At 42.6% G+C, this 13,550-nt stretch overlaps 1 protein-coding gene across 1 annotated transcript in view; it reads left to right on the plus strand.

The window, feature by feature from the left end:
* PDIA6 (protein disulfide isomerase family A member 6) overlaps nucleotides 1-13,550 on the plus strand; it is a 116,053-nt gene that overhangs the window by 88,548 nt on the left and 13,955 nt on the right. The window contains exons 8-11 of the mRNA XM_086926335.1: nucleotides 4,355-4,495; nucleotides 4,926-5,010; nucleotides 5,093-5,165; nucleotides 12,248-12,406. Coding sequence (XP_086782461.1) covers nucleotides 4,355-4,495; nucleotides 4,926-5,010; nucleotides 5,093-5,165; nucleotides 12,248-12,406 — 458 coding nt within the window. The remainder of the gene's footprint in view (nucleotides 1-4,354; nucleotides 4,496-4,925; nucleotides 5,011-5,092; nucleotides 5,166-12,247; nucleotides 12,407-13,550) is intronic.

The raw sequence follows: 13,550 nt of genomic DNA on the forward strand, positions 1-13,550 counted from the left end.
ATAATAGGGGCATTGAGAGGCGCCTGAGTGGGGAGTTTACGGTGCGAATGTTCTTCTCCTTCGGACTGCTCATTGGATGCCTGCTCTTCAGAGTTCTTCGCAGGGTGTATGTTGATGGCTCCCCACCCCCTTGTTTGAACATCAGTTTCAATGTCTGGGAGTGTAAAATGTTCCCTTAAATTGAGTTCTCCACTAAATGAAGCCTTTTCCACCATTGCAACAATATCCTTCCCGGCATCCTCCCTAGTTCCTCCAACACCCCCAAGCACACCCTCTACACTAAGTCCCTTGTCGATGTTCCCCTCCATAATGGCAACATATGTACCCTCGATCTTACTGGATTATTTTTTTCTGCTCAATGAAGTGGATTCCTCATTCTGCTGGTTAAGAGGATGATCCGAACCCATGACTGTGTGCAGATCAGCGTCCAAAGCAACAGGTATACCAACGGCAGGAAACTCCGTTTTTGATGGATTCGAAGGGTGTATAGGCTATGTTGTGACTGTTGGAACCATTGGATTGAATTGTTACCACAAGGGCCAGGAGCCAAGTTTGTCCATGAAGATATATCCGGTAAAGAGATAATTGGTTCATCTTCCGTGCCTGATTTTATCTGGCCCCTTGCCCCTTCTTGGGACATTTTCAAACTCCCAGTGGAACCATAGGGGTTTCCCTGAGCTTCCCCTGTAGATAGGAGGGGCGATGTTACTGAGGTAAACTTGGAATGCATGCTATCTTGTCCCAATATTGCTCTTCCGTTCACAGTCAGCAACATCCTACAAATGTGCAACTGACTGAGCGTCATTTGATCAATGAACGTCCCTCGTTAGAACTCATAGACACACTACAGATAAATTACTGCCCGTGAATTGATTAGATAATCCTTAATCCTTCGATTTAGCACACACGTTACTCATCTGAGCCTCAAGGAAGGCCTTAGTAAAATTTCGGGGGGAAAGAAAGAGTGGAAGATACCACACCCAGCCCCAATTCAAAGACTGCTTTTAATCTGGCCGTCGGCATCGTATGTATACTAGTGCCTTGCAGTCCCACAAAGTGGTCTTGCAAAATCTGCTTTCCCAGGGAGAACAACATCTTCATACTTACTGTAAACATAGTTTGAGCTGTCCAGAAGATACAACATACAAAAACTCCTGCACTGGAACATACAACATACAATGCAGCAGCTTAACTCTTTTTTTTAAGTGTGCTTTTTCACTATTTAGCCACATTCAGATAGGAGGTGAGATTTATTCTCCCAAGACACTTACTAAAAATCTTTCACCCAAATACATTGGAAGATCATAGAAGTGTTCGGTATACGACAGGGTCGGCTTTGCAATGCAAGCACTGCAGCATTTTTTGTCAAATGAACAGAGGGTTCTAGAATAAGATGCCCCACGTCTTATTCATAAATACAGTCGATAATGCAGTAAAATAATTGTGGAGAAAATTAGAGCTGTTATTCAGTGGAGTGCAACAAACGTGTTCAACATTCTTTCATCTATTCTACAGTTTACTTCCTTCTTCTCTTATACCAGATTGCTGTATACGTGTTTTGAGGGTCTGGAGAAGATTCTAAGTTGGATGGCTAAACATATAACGCTCTACTATGGGATTCACCAGCATCTCGTAGATTAACTGCTTCTATGAAAACATCAAAGATATTTCTAGGCCTCTGTACCTTTGACCATGTTCACAAACACGCATGTTAATAATAGCAAGAACTATCTCCTGATTCTACGTAATCTAATATTTATAGCCTCACAAGAATTGTGTAAAAAAAAAAAATATTTTAAATCAAAAGCCATCACTGGAACAAAAAGGTCTTGATGCTCACGACTGGTATGGGAAACCCATCGTAAAAATGGCCCTGCAAACTTTGTATTAATAAAGAAAAAATAATAATTTAACATGTGGTGACCAAAGTCCTCACTACAACGTGGAAAGACCCTATCCCACTGGTGTCCAGAGAGTTCGGTGCTGCAGCTATGACTTAAAGGACTCCCTGAGGGCGGAGGCATGCAGTAACATATGAAGCGTGAGGGCTTAAAAGTCTGGTTACGGATACGAGCAGAAGTGTTATTGAGGATGGGGGCATGGGGCAGTAGGTTGGGGGGCCGGGAGGGGGTTTCGGGGGGACGGGAAATTTAAAGGAAAAATGAAAACACGTGTTCTACTATCAATAGACCGAGAAACTGTCCAACATTGAGAATTTGGTTGAAAGATCTGTCCTTCGGGAGATCGATGTTTTCCAGAACTGTTTGTGCGACTTGTAGTTAGATGCCTTTTATTTCGTTAACATGGATACCACATACCGACTTGTCGGGAGTTGGGGATAGAGCGTTGGAGACATCTAGTGGCCATGTTAAGAACATCCATTTGAATAGTCTGTGATGGCTACCTAAAATTAGAGGTTGTGTGCAAAGAAGATGAAGGCATAAAGAGCTCTAGTATTTTTTTTTTTTTAAAAAGACAGGTCGGTAATGCAATGGTGTTGCAGACTACTTTTAAGTAGCCTACATCCCGCGAAATACTGTGAGGCGATACAAATACTGACGGACAACCCTCTCATACTGACGGACAACCCTCTCAGCCAGTACCTAACCAGCATTGGCCGCACGGCCGGGTCACAAAAAAATACCCCCCCCCCCCCAAAAACCCCGAAGTTTTGCGCGCGCTACGAAAAAGGTGCTGTGCACGTCGCGCGCTTGCTTGTGCGCAGTATGATAAGCTGGTCGCCGGGAAAGTAGCACTTTCCCAAGCAGCTTACTAAATGTCTCAGCCAGACCAGCACATGCTCTGGATCAGGCCGAGACCTAAAAAAAAACCTGTGTTCTTTCCTTGACTGAATTTGAAGGCTCTTCTAAGTAGATGCCCCATTCCATCTCCTACTTTCAGTATAACTTTGAAAATAAAGATAATTTGGTCCTGGTAGAGGATCACATTTTGACTGCATTTTCCATTGGGCTGAATGCATTATTAAGAGGGACACCAGGGAAAAAACAGCACCAGATCTTAGAGTGATTAGGTGCTCACTGCTGGTGTCTGTAACCCTTACACGTGACTCGGTGGCTAAGACGCTGATAAATTGAGCCACATCACATTTGGTTGTAGTAACCGGACACACACAGCTCTGAAAAGCAGCAGTAGGAAGCATTTAATAAGTTGCAAGGGTTTCACAGCTCTGAAAAACAGCCATCACAAGCATTTAATAAGTAGCAGGGGTTTCACAGCTCTGGAAAATAGCACTAGGAAGCATTTAATAAGTATCCAGGGTTTCACGGAGCTGAAAACCAGCAGTCACAAGCATTTAATAGGCAGCAAAGGTTTCACAGCTCTAATAAACAGTAGCAAGCATTTAATAGGTAGCAAGGCTTTCACGTCTAAAAAACAGCAGCCACAAGCATTTCATTAGCAGAAAGGGTTTCCCAGCTCTAAAAAACAGCAGTAGCAAGCAATTAATAAGTAGCAAGGGTTTCACAGACCGCTCTAAAAAAAGAAATAGCAGTCACACGCATTTAATAAGTAGCAGGGGTTTCAGAGCTCTAAAAAACAGCAGTAGCAAGCATTTAAAAAGAAGCTGGGGGTTCACAGCTCTTAAAAAAAAAAAACAGCAGTAGCAAGCATTTAAAAAGCAGCAAGGGGTTCACAGCTCTTAAAAGAAGCATTTGCAATGCAATAGGTCTCGCATTATTAATGTTTGAGCTATTGGTTTTGCATAATTTAGTAATGCCAATAGCTCAAACTTAAATAATGCGAGACCTATTGCTTTACAAATGCTTGTTCATACATGAACATTACACAACTAATAGTATGCTTATACTGCACTAATGGCTGTAAATGCAATAGATTTAAAGATGGCATTCATATTGTCATTTTGTGGTTGAGTGAGAATTTCCGGATACGGCCGAAGTGATTATTTTTGCAAGTCCATTTTGTTGTGGCAGTAATTGGTTGGAACTGTTCCTGCTAAATCTGCTGGAAATGTAGGGGTTCCTATTTGACACCAATCTCTCAAAATCCACAATAAGTTGACAGTTTCCTTATTCTGGGCACCTTTTTCAGGTATCGCTGATCTCGTGTCTAAAGTACTGTAATTCTCCTTACCCGGGACATACCTCCTGTCTTATTTCAAGACTGCAGTCCATTCAGAATTCTTCCGCGTGATTTGTGATCTTGTGGTAAATCTCAGAATGCATCTTCTCATTTAAAGTCCCTCCTTTGATTCACTGTTAATTAAAGAAATCCAGATGGATCATTGAGACTCTTATTGCACAGAAATGATGCTACTGCTTAACACTGCTGAGTATGATTATATAGATGAATAATATAATTTTGTATTCTATTGTAGATTCGAGGATTTCCCACAATCAAGATTTTTCAGAAAGGTGAAAGCCCGGTTGACTATGATGGTGGGAGAACAAAAACAGATATTGTTGCCCGAGCCCTGGATCTCTTTTCAGAGAACGCCCCTCCACCTGAGCTGAAAGAGGTATAATATAGTCCATAGCCACTTATCCATAACTACGTGCACATGAGTATTTTCATTGGCCTTTCTGGCAGAAATGTGGAAAAAAATGTGGAACTGTTTAGCAGGTGACAACTGACTATTTTGTTGCATTCCTGCCAAATTCCCTCAAAACCTTGCTCTTCACGTCTTCCATAACAAAGCAATCACAGTGTATGTCTTTCTCTCCTCCTAGACCCAAGCACACTCCATTCTTGTTTTCTGAAGTTACGTTAAAATAAAGTTATCCAATATAAAGTGCTTTAACCCTCATTGCTGCTAAAAAATACATTGGTAACACAAACAAACAAAAAAAATCGGGAACTACATAGCCATAAAAACCGTGGTGGAAAAACGACAAAATCTTGAGCATGTTTCAAGAGCTTTGAACTGAATTTTTGCTTCTGTGTAACAGATCATCAATGAAGAAGTTGTAAAGAAGACTTGTGAAGAGCACCAACTCTGTATCGTTGCTGTTTTACCACACATACTTGACACTGGTGAGGGCTCAAACATGTATTCGCTTTTTTGCTATATGCCAGAGTGATCTTTGTTTTGAATTTGTAATTTTATGTTGCATAGGGGCTGCTGGACGAAATGACTATTTGACGGTCATGTTGAAAATGGCAGACAAATACAAGAAGAAAATGTGGGGGTAAGTGGTTGTGAGTTATGAAAGACTGAAGTTTTATTACCGCTCTGTGCTTTGCAAAGTATTGGTTAACAAGAGACGCACAGGATATTTTTTTTCTTGAGGGAACTATTGCTAAAGGACCACACTTTTTTTTGGCATGGTGTTAATATTCAGTCTTGTATCCTAATTCTGGAGTCTTAAATATTTGCATCTCCGTTAAAGTGACATTTATTTTTTATTTTTGTGCTCGGTGTTTTGTTGATACTATCCATGTTATGATGGTGCTACTAGAAAAAGTGAAACATCTTCAATCTAATGTAATCTCTCAAAGTCAGACAATAAACTAGCTCTTAGAGCACAATCCCAAAGCTACAATGTATTTGTGAACCTAGTAGAATTTTCTTTTTCATTTCCTCAGTAATTGTTTCTAAGCAGTACCAAGTATGCCTCTTCATCTCTCTGGCAATAGGCCTGTCTTTGCCAAAGCCCTCTGACTTGAACCCTCAACATTATAATCACATGCAGAAAGCCCAATCAGTAATACAGTTACCAAGCTCAGTATGTGAGCAGTACACAATATCTGCAACACATCACAAGCTGAAGCATGTTCTGGGCTGCAATGGGGAAAGCTGCAGAGAGCGTGCAATGTCCAGATGTGTTGGATTTGTAGTGAATTCGAAAAAATGATCTAGTTTTAGGCACTTATGAACATAGATCAGCTTTCCCTCTGGAGATTTGTTCAGAGCACAGCCTAATACAGATGTTGCCATAACAACATATAGTCTTCAACAAAGAGTTTGTTTGGTTAACTATTAAGATTACAAACTTGACATATGTTATGCTCTTCAACAAACATTACAGCACCCAGAGATCTCACCCTAGCACAGGAACTATATTCTGGAATCTAAAAAAAACACTTACCTGTGGTTGATTGCTGTGTGTTGATACCTTCACCAGAGGAGAGGATTTACAACTTTTTCTCATGCGCCCTTTCCTCATAATCGTGCATTAAATGCTACTTTAATGTTGCTGTCCTTTTTAGACTCAATAGCGGAGCTAAGCAAGTCTAACATATTGTTTTTGTATCGCACATACCGAGATGACCTGAATAGTGAGGAGGGTCTCAAGGGTCATACAGTGGAGGGTGCAAACTAACAGCCTTAGAACCCTCTCCTCAAGACTAAGGTTTTAAAAGTGTAAGGGTTAGTATGACGTTGGGGTCTCCCCTGCCACTCTTTAGGATGCCTTCATGGAATTATAGGGTTAGGGGAGTAGCCCCTGGAATGGCACCAGGAGAGGCAAGGTAAACCAGCCTGATCAGTGTAGCTAAACAAATTAGTCACTTGACAAGCAAAGCCTGACCAGGAAGCTAAAACGGAATCTGGCCAAGGCGAGAGATCAGGTAAAGGGCCTCAGACGAGCAGTCTCATCCTGTTTACTCTGATGTCTGCCCAGATTTCCTACAAGGGAACCAGAATGGATCCCTCTTAACAAGAAAGATAGGGTATCAATAAGTAACCTTTTAGAGACTACTTTAAAACACAGTGCACCAAAGGTATAAAACGTCAGGATGGCTTCAAAGCAAACTTGGAAGCGCTTCTTTCCCAGCTCTCCGTGAGGAATTTAGGGATTTGTTGAAGGTACCTATAGACTTAAAATAAATAGGGCAGGCTCTGCAATCATGCATCAGAACAAAACTCAAGTGCCAAATAGGGTCAACATATACAAACATTCCTACTGTAATTAGGTGAGCCGCTGCCTGCCCTCTAATGCATTTATACATTTATCAGGCTTGACTCCTAGGATGTGCGAGGCCGATTTGTCCTTCATGCCTAAGCCTGAATAGTCCCAGGAGAGTTGCTCCTCCAGTAGACCTAGAGCTCTTGCGAACACCATATAAAAAATCATTGAACCCGACAGGCTGCTGTCGGGCCTAATTGATCTTAACTGAATAGGCTCAATAAAGCACAGAACAAGTAGCTACGTTGGACAACTCTCGCCTCTAGTGGAGAAGCCGTACTGGTCTCCCCAGATTTAGAGAGTGCATTTGACTGGCTGAGCTGGCGTTTTCTTGAGGCCATCTTAGAAAAATAGGGCTGGGAAACATAATGAAAAATTGGATTCTGGTAGTCTATAAATGCCCTACTGCTTCCATTAAAGTAAATTGTGGAGGGACATCAAGAGTCCTCCTACTGAGGGCCCCCCTTCTTTTTGCCTTGGTGGTAAAGTTATCCGACTTCAAAAATTAGATTCCGAGTAGAGATTAGGGAATACCATTTATTGGTGAGGAGCTTAAGCCGTGCTTTGCAGACAATGGTTTGCTCGCTCTAACGGTTCATCAAAGGTGCCTGTTAGAGTCCAGTGTTGGAGGAACTAAGGAGATTTGAAAGTATTACTGTTTTCACATTTGAAATGCAAAACTCAGTCATTCTAAATGTAATTTTTTTTTCCTGCCGTCCTTTAGCGGCTTACACACTTTGGCTGAGAGACTCACTTAATCGGATATTTAGGACAATACTTAACCAGTAAAATTGAGGACTGGTGCCAGCCAATTGGCTGAACCTCTTAAACAAGTATATGAAGATTTGTGCTGCTGGCTCCTTCTTTATAGCTCCTGGCAGGGGTGCATAAAGGTTTTTTAATGAATAATTAGCCTGGTTCAGTCACGTCCTATTAATATCCCCATGTTGGATATACAGGTGCTGTAGAAGTGCATTATAACCTTTTTGTGCGTGTGTATGGGGGGGTGTACAAGTAGGGGGGGGGGGGGCGGCTTTGGTCCTGTTGAAGATACTGGTAATCTCCACGAACAAGGGCGTTCTTCTGCAATACCATAGGGAGGCACACCTCTGCATCAACATAGAGTGGACTGTCTGAAAAACTGAGGGAGTGACTACTGACCGGGCAGCTGTAGGGTTTTCTCTGTGGCATTTAGCTTGGGTGGTGCAGACAGAGCCCCAGAACACCTACCTAGTAATTTTAGTTAATACTACTCGAGGTATGGGATCACAAAGTTGAGCGGGGGATACTTCCTTGCGTGCCGTTCATCTGTCCTACATGCCCATCACTAAGAAATACAGATGGCTGTCTTCCCAGACTGGCATACGATGGATTTAACAGCTTTTTAATGTACTAGTGCTGTGAATTAGTTCTTGGTCGGTCATTTCTGCAGAATAATACATTGGAGAGGTGTTTGGCTTCAGACTTTAGACTTTACTTCATCATGAATTTCACAAGTGTATGATGAGGTCTTGTAACCAATCATAATGGAAATTTGATGCAGGTACTCTGGCCAAACATCTAGTATTTTATAAACACTGCAGCTGAAGCAACAAGAGACCAACCACCGCACTCTTTCCTGTCTTTCTGGAATCCTTTCTCAGTGTGACCCATTAAAGGGCAAGAGCAAAAATTAATAGGGGTTTACGCTGAACCCTGCTTTCTGAGGGAGCCCAATCCCATACTGTAGTGGTGTCTGTGACAACCAATGCAGCAGACTGTGTAGCAGCCTTTACAGTTTCACTGGACAAGGTGAGTAGACAAATGGATCCTTTTGTGGAATATCTGTAGAACGTCTGCAACCCTCATAAGAGTTTGTAATTTTGCTGCATAATATGGTAGCAGCATGGTTGAAAGTCCGTAGTTGCTCTTTTTGTTTTTTTCCTTTAAACCAAATTTTAAAAATACAACAGGAACAATGTGGGTGTCCCTTGAGAATTATGAGCTCCTCAAACAACAAGCCTAAGAACAGCCTTGGCTTAACCTCTTAAGCGCTGCTGACGGCCAACGGTCGTCACGAGCGCTACCTCCCCAGTGCTGCGCACGACCATTGGACGTCCATTCAGCACTAGTTCCAATGGACAGTGCAGCACTGGGGAGGGATATTTGCGAAGCAGCTAAGGTGTTAACGTAGGACCCAGGGATGGTTTTCTCAACCATCGTCTGATGTAGCTGAAAGTGTGACTTTTTACTATAGGTCCTGATTGGTCGCATAACCTGCATAGTGTGAGTACAATAGTTGAACCAAGGATTGAGGCTTGTGAATGTTTACAAAAACTGTGTTTGTAATAATGGTCATGAATATTGCTTTGTACTGTTGGAGATGTAATTGCAGTCCTGTCCGGAGTACCTCTCAGTAGGGCACATCTTTTTGTAAGTGGTAAAGCAAGATTGAGGAAGCATGCTTCTCACAGAAATGGCACGGGAATCTGATTCCCCTACTATGTTCCTACAAAGTTTTCCAGCGACAGCAAAGGTATTTAGCTATATAAGTAAGATGCGCTTGTTCATCTCAGCATCCTCTCTTAGGAACATAAAACCTGAGCGACAGTGGATGGGTGGATGGGTGGATGGGTGGATGGATGGATGGATGGGTGGGTGGGTGGGTGGATGGGTGGGTGGATGGATGGATGTTTGTACTGCAAAGCCAAGAACGCCATATCCAAGGAAGAAAAATTGTGTTAATGAAGACAGACCATATTCATGCCTTTTTGATCATTTTAATTTCAATGTTTTTTTTCTTGTTTCCAAGTTTCTTTGTTCTCGATATCGAATTTATGGGATTAGCTATATACTGTAAGTGCTTAACGTGTGCTTTGGATTGCATTACACATATCATTACTGTGAGAAGTTGGCCTGGCATATGCTGTCCACTATTCTAGTGGGCACCTTGCACCAGTCCAAACTACCCTTATTGTTGGTAGGTTTAAAGACAACCTATATAGAAAGCTATCCTAGTGGTAGCTGTGGAGTGTCTATAATCTTGTGAATGATCAAATGAAAGGAGAACCACACCAGGTATATATATATAAAATATATGTAACTGTTCTAAACACACTCCTCTAGTCTCTTTATGAGTCTAGAAGTAAAAGTACAATATGAGAATTTAAATAGCACACAGTAAATTAGCACAGTATACGTTGCGCCCTGGGGGCGTAGCAAACCATATATTAAGAAAGTGGTATAAGAACCACGACTGACATACATACAAGGCCTAGAGCCTTTAGAACCGCTTGGGCCACCAGGAACTACCCAAGGTAGTCCTACAAGGAACCCATGGAGGATGCGTGCGGTGTCTAAACACAGCCGCGAATCACCATTAACTTATATGGGGAAAGTCGCAGTTGGAATTTTAAAGATTAAAGACACTTAGAAGAGGACTTGGAGCAAACCCCTTTAGAACTAGGCAGTTCTAGAGTCAATACCCACGGGAGCACCCGAGTACTCTAGTTACCTCACCCAGGGAAGCCAAGTGCATAGGTGTCTTTTGGTGTCTTTTGGTGTCGGTTTCGTCGTCTATTTCAGGGCCGATCTGCTGCAAAGTGCTGCTGGCTACCAAGTCGAAAATGTCCGGGTGGATCCAAGTCTGGATCAAAGATGAGAAGAACCTGAAAGCAGATGGGACAGAGTCTGGGTCACCAAAGGCGATGAGCAGATGCCCACCGATGTCTGGTGATTTCAGGTGAAGAAGGTGAAGCTGGACTCTTCGGCCACGAGGACCAGGAGGAGTCGAGGACGTCCAGGAGCTGGATTCGAGCTGTCCCACGAAGGATGTTGAGTGCTGCGGTGTCGGTTTCTGGATTGGACCCAACAAGCCTTGGCAACAGCAACCCACGCAGAAAGAAAAGACTGTCTGTGGTGCTGACCAGCAAGGTCTGAGGGACTCTCCACTCTGTGCAAGTACTTCGGTATCTGGCGGGAGCCTCAGAAATGCAGACCGGCAAGATGCTTCTTTGGTGCCTGGTTGTACATTGGAGTCACTCCTTGACCCCCAAGGGAGATTCTTCTGTCTTCTAGTCGTGTAGAATATTCGAAGTTCCAGGATATATCTTTCAGAGTTTCGTCCAGGTGTAATCTGAAGTCCTAAGAACTGGGGTCCTATACTTATACTAAGTTAGGGGGTTGGACATACTGTGGGGACCTACCTATGGGAGGGTCTGTGAAGAGGGGTGGTTACACCCATTCCCTTTTTCCAGTTTTGCGCCAGAGCAGGGACTGAGTGCCCCTGCAACCAGTTTGAACTGGGGTGTGCACAGGGACACCAAGTGTGCCCCTAGCGCTGTCTGAAAAGCATTCTCTGAATGCACCCACCCAGCCCCAATACACTAAAGGCTGTCTGGGAGGTGGTTACACCTACTGTGACAGGAAACATATTGTCCAGGCCTCCCCTACCTTAGTTTCGTCCAGCAGCAGGAGGTCAGACCCGTGTCTGTGGCATCCATTTTGTGATGCCAGGGTTCTTTTAAACTATTATCGGTTAGACCAGTGTGTACATGTCTCTCTTTCTCGAAGGGTGGAATGCTACCCCTGCCTCCAGGACTGGCCGGGGGGTAGGATTCTAAAGTGTTTGACACCAAACATAACATGTTTCCATGCAGCCATTCCAAAGTTAGCATTTACAGCGAGGTTATAATGCACTTAAGAGTATATAGTCTGGCTGCATCACAGAACAGCCTCAGAGAATAGATTCGGAAAGCTGCAGAGGGGTCCTGCTCGTGCATGGGCACCCTCTCACACAAAACCAAGCACTCTGCCTTCAGGATTGATCAGGCCTGCCATAGGAGTGACTGGTAGGTTTATATGTGTCAGTGATGTTTATATGTGTCGGTGATAAAAGGTAGATATAGGTAACCTATATCTTAGTAAGGGGTGCATGCACCACCTTACCCAGGCTACAGTAGCAGTTTGGTGGTGCCATTTTGGAAGGCTTCCCAGGGGTGGCAGAATAGGCCTCGGGGGTACCTATGCCCTTAGTACCTAAGGTACCATATACTAGGGGCTCACAAGGGTAACCCAGTAACCAATCTGGAGTGCACCTAAAAGTACATGCAATCATCTTAGAGAGGAAGCAGCTGTGCTGGGGTCCTGAATAGCAGGATCCCAGCCAAACTAAGTAAAAAACCATCAAAACACCAGAAAAAAAGTGGGGGCAACCAAGTAGTCAGATTCCAGATTCCACCTTCCTACAATTACTCTGCTCCAAATTATTTGTCTAGATTTGCAGCTATGGTGGTGATAATTGTGCTGAATCTTTCTGGATCTTTTTCAGTAGGACCATGTTTGATTGCTGTGTCCAGAATTCTGATGTCTTTTCTGTTTTTTAGGTGGCTTTGGACCGAAGCTGGAGCTCAGTTGGACCTAGAATCATCACTGGGAATTGGAGGATTTGGCTATCCTGCCATGACTGCTGTCAATGCTCGAAAGATGAAATTTGCCCTTCTTAAAGGGTCTTTCAGTGAGCAGGGGATAAACGAATTTCTCAGGTGATATAAGGGTTCTTTTGTTACAGATATGATTTGGGAATTATTCCAGAAGACTCTTATTTTACTGTACTTGTACAACAAATTACTTTAAAAAGAAATGTAAACTCTAATGAGAAATTGGGAAGAGTTTTTTGTTAGTTTGCTTATGTTACTTTAATTTACTAAACTAGTATCAAACATGCCTTTATACATTACTTCACCATATTGTAATCAACAGTTTCTACATTCCTTTTGTTCGCAAATCAATTCTGTGCCGAGTGTGCATTCTGCTAACAGTCCTTAATCTCTCTGAAGTTATGAAATTTCACTTTGGAAAAAAAAAATGGTTTTAGCAATCTCAAAAGTTTGGTGTAATGAAGCCAAGCACACATGACAATAATTGAATGCTTTCTTGCAACCTTTAGTTCCTCTCATCTCTAATTGATCTTTTCAAGATCCGCTTATTGCAAAATTCTGTGTTCCTATTACTTCACTATATTCTGTAACTACTAGACTGCAACTACTAGACTGCAACTCTACACAACATATTCCCTTGCAAAAATATGAACACGTTAATACAGCCTCTGTTGATATCAGTACTATATTACTCACACAAGATAAGGTTTTTTAAGGAACTAACTTGCTCATTAACAGACACACATATATAATATATATATATAAAATGTATATGTATGATATTTCTGATAGATACTTCTAACCACTTATTCCTCACCTTGTGAATGCCCCAAGGTGCCGTATTGGATCGAGAGACTTTTCTAAACAATTTACGTGTGCACTAGTAGGTGCTATCTTTAAGCTCAGCGTCTGGTTCCTCTCACGTTAATGTTATGGTGAGACCTCCGTCCATTGACATCAATCCCTTTCTTTCTGCGCTAACGGATGTGGATCCGTAGCTCGCTCCCTCAATTCTGTTACTGACAACACTTTTTCGGAAAACCTTTTCCAGTGTTCAAGGATCTTGTCTTCTCCCAAAACGACAGGATTTAAACCCGGCAATGATTTCCACAAACAGATGAACCGGTAGGGTATCTGAAATCGCCCGGTACTTACTCACGGATATTCTGGCTAAGAGTATCTGTGCTCTGATCCAGCGGCCTCTTTGGGAGACTCTTCTGTTTCATCAGCAGGGCAAGCAGAATTCTGC

Source organism: Lissotriton vulgaris, chromosome 6, assembly GCF_964263255.1.
Source record: "Lissotriton vulgaris chromosome 6, aLisVul1.2, whole genome shotgun sequence".
In the NCBI taxonomy this organism is placed as follows: Eukaryota; Metazoa; Chordata; class Amphibia; order Caudata; family Salamandridae; genus Lissotriton; species Lissotriton vulgaris.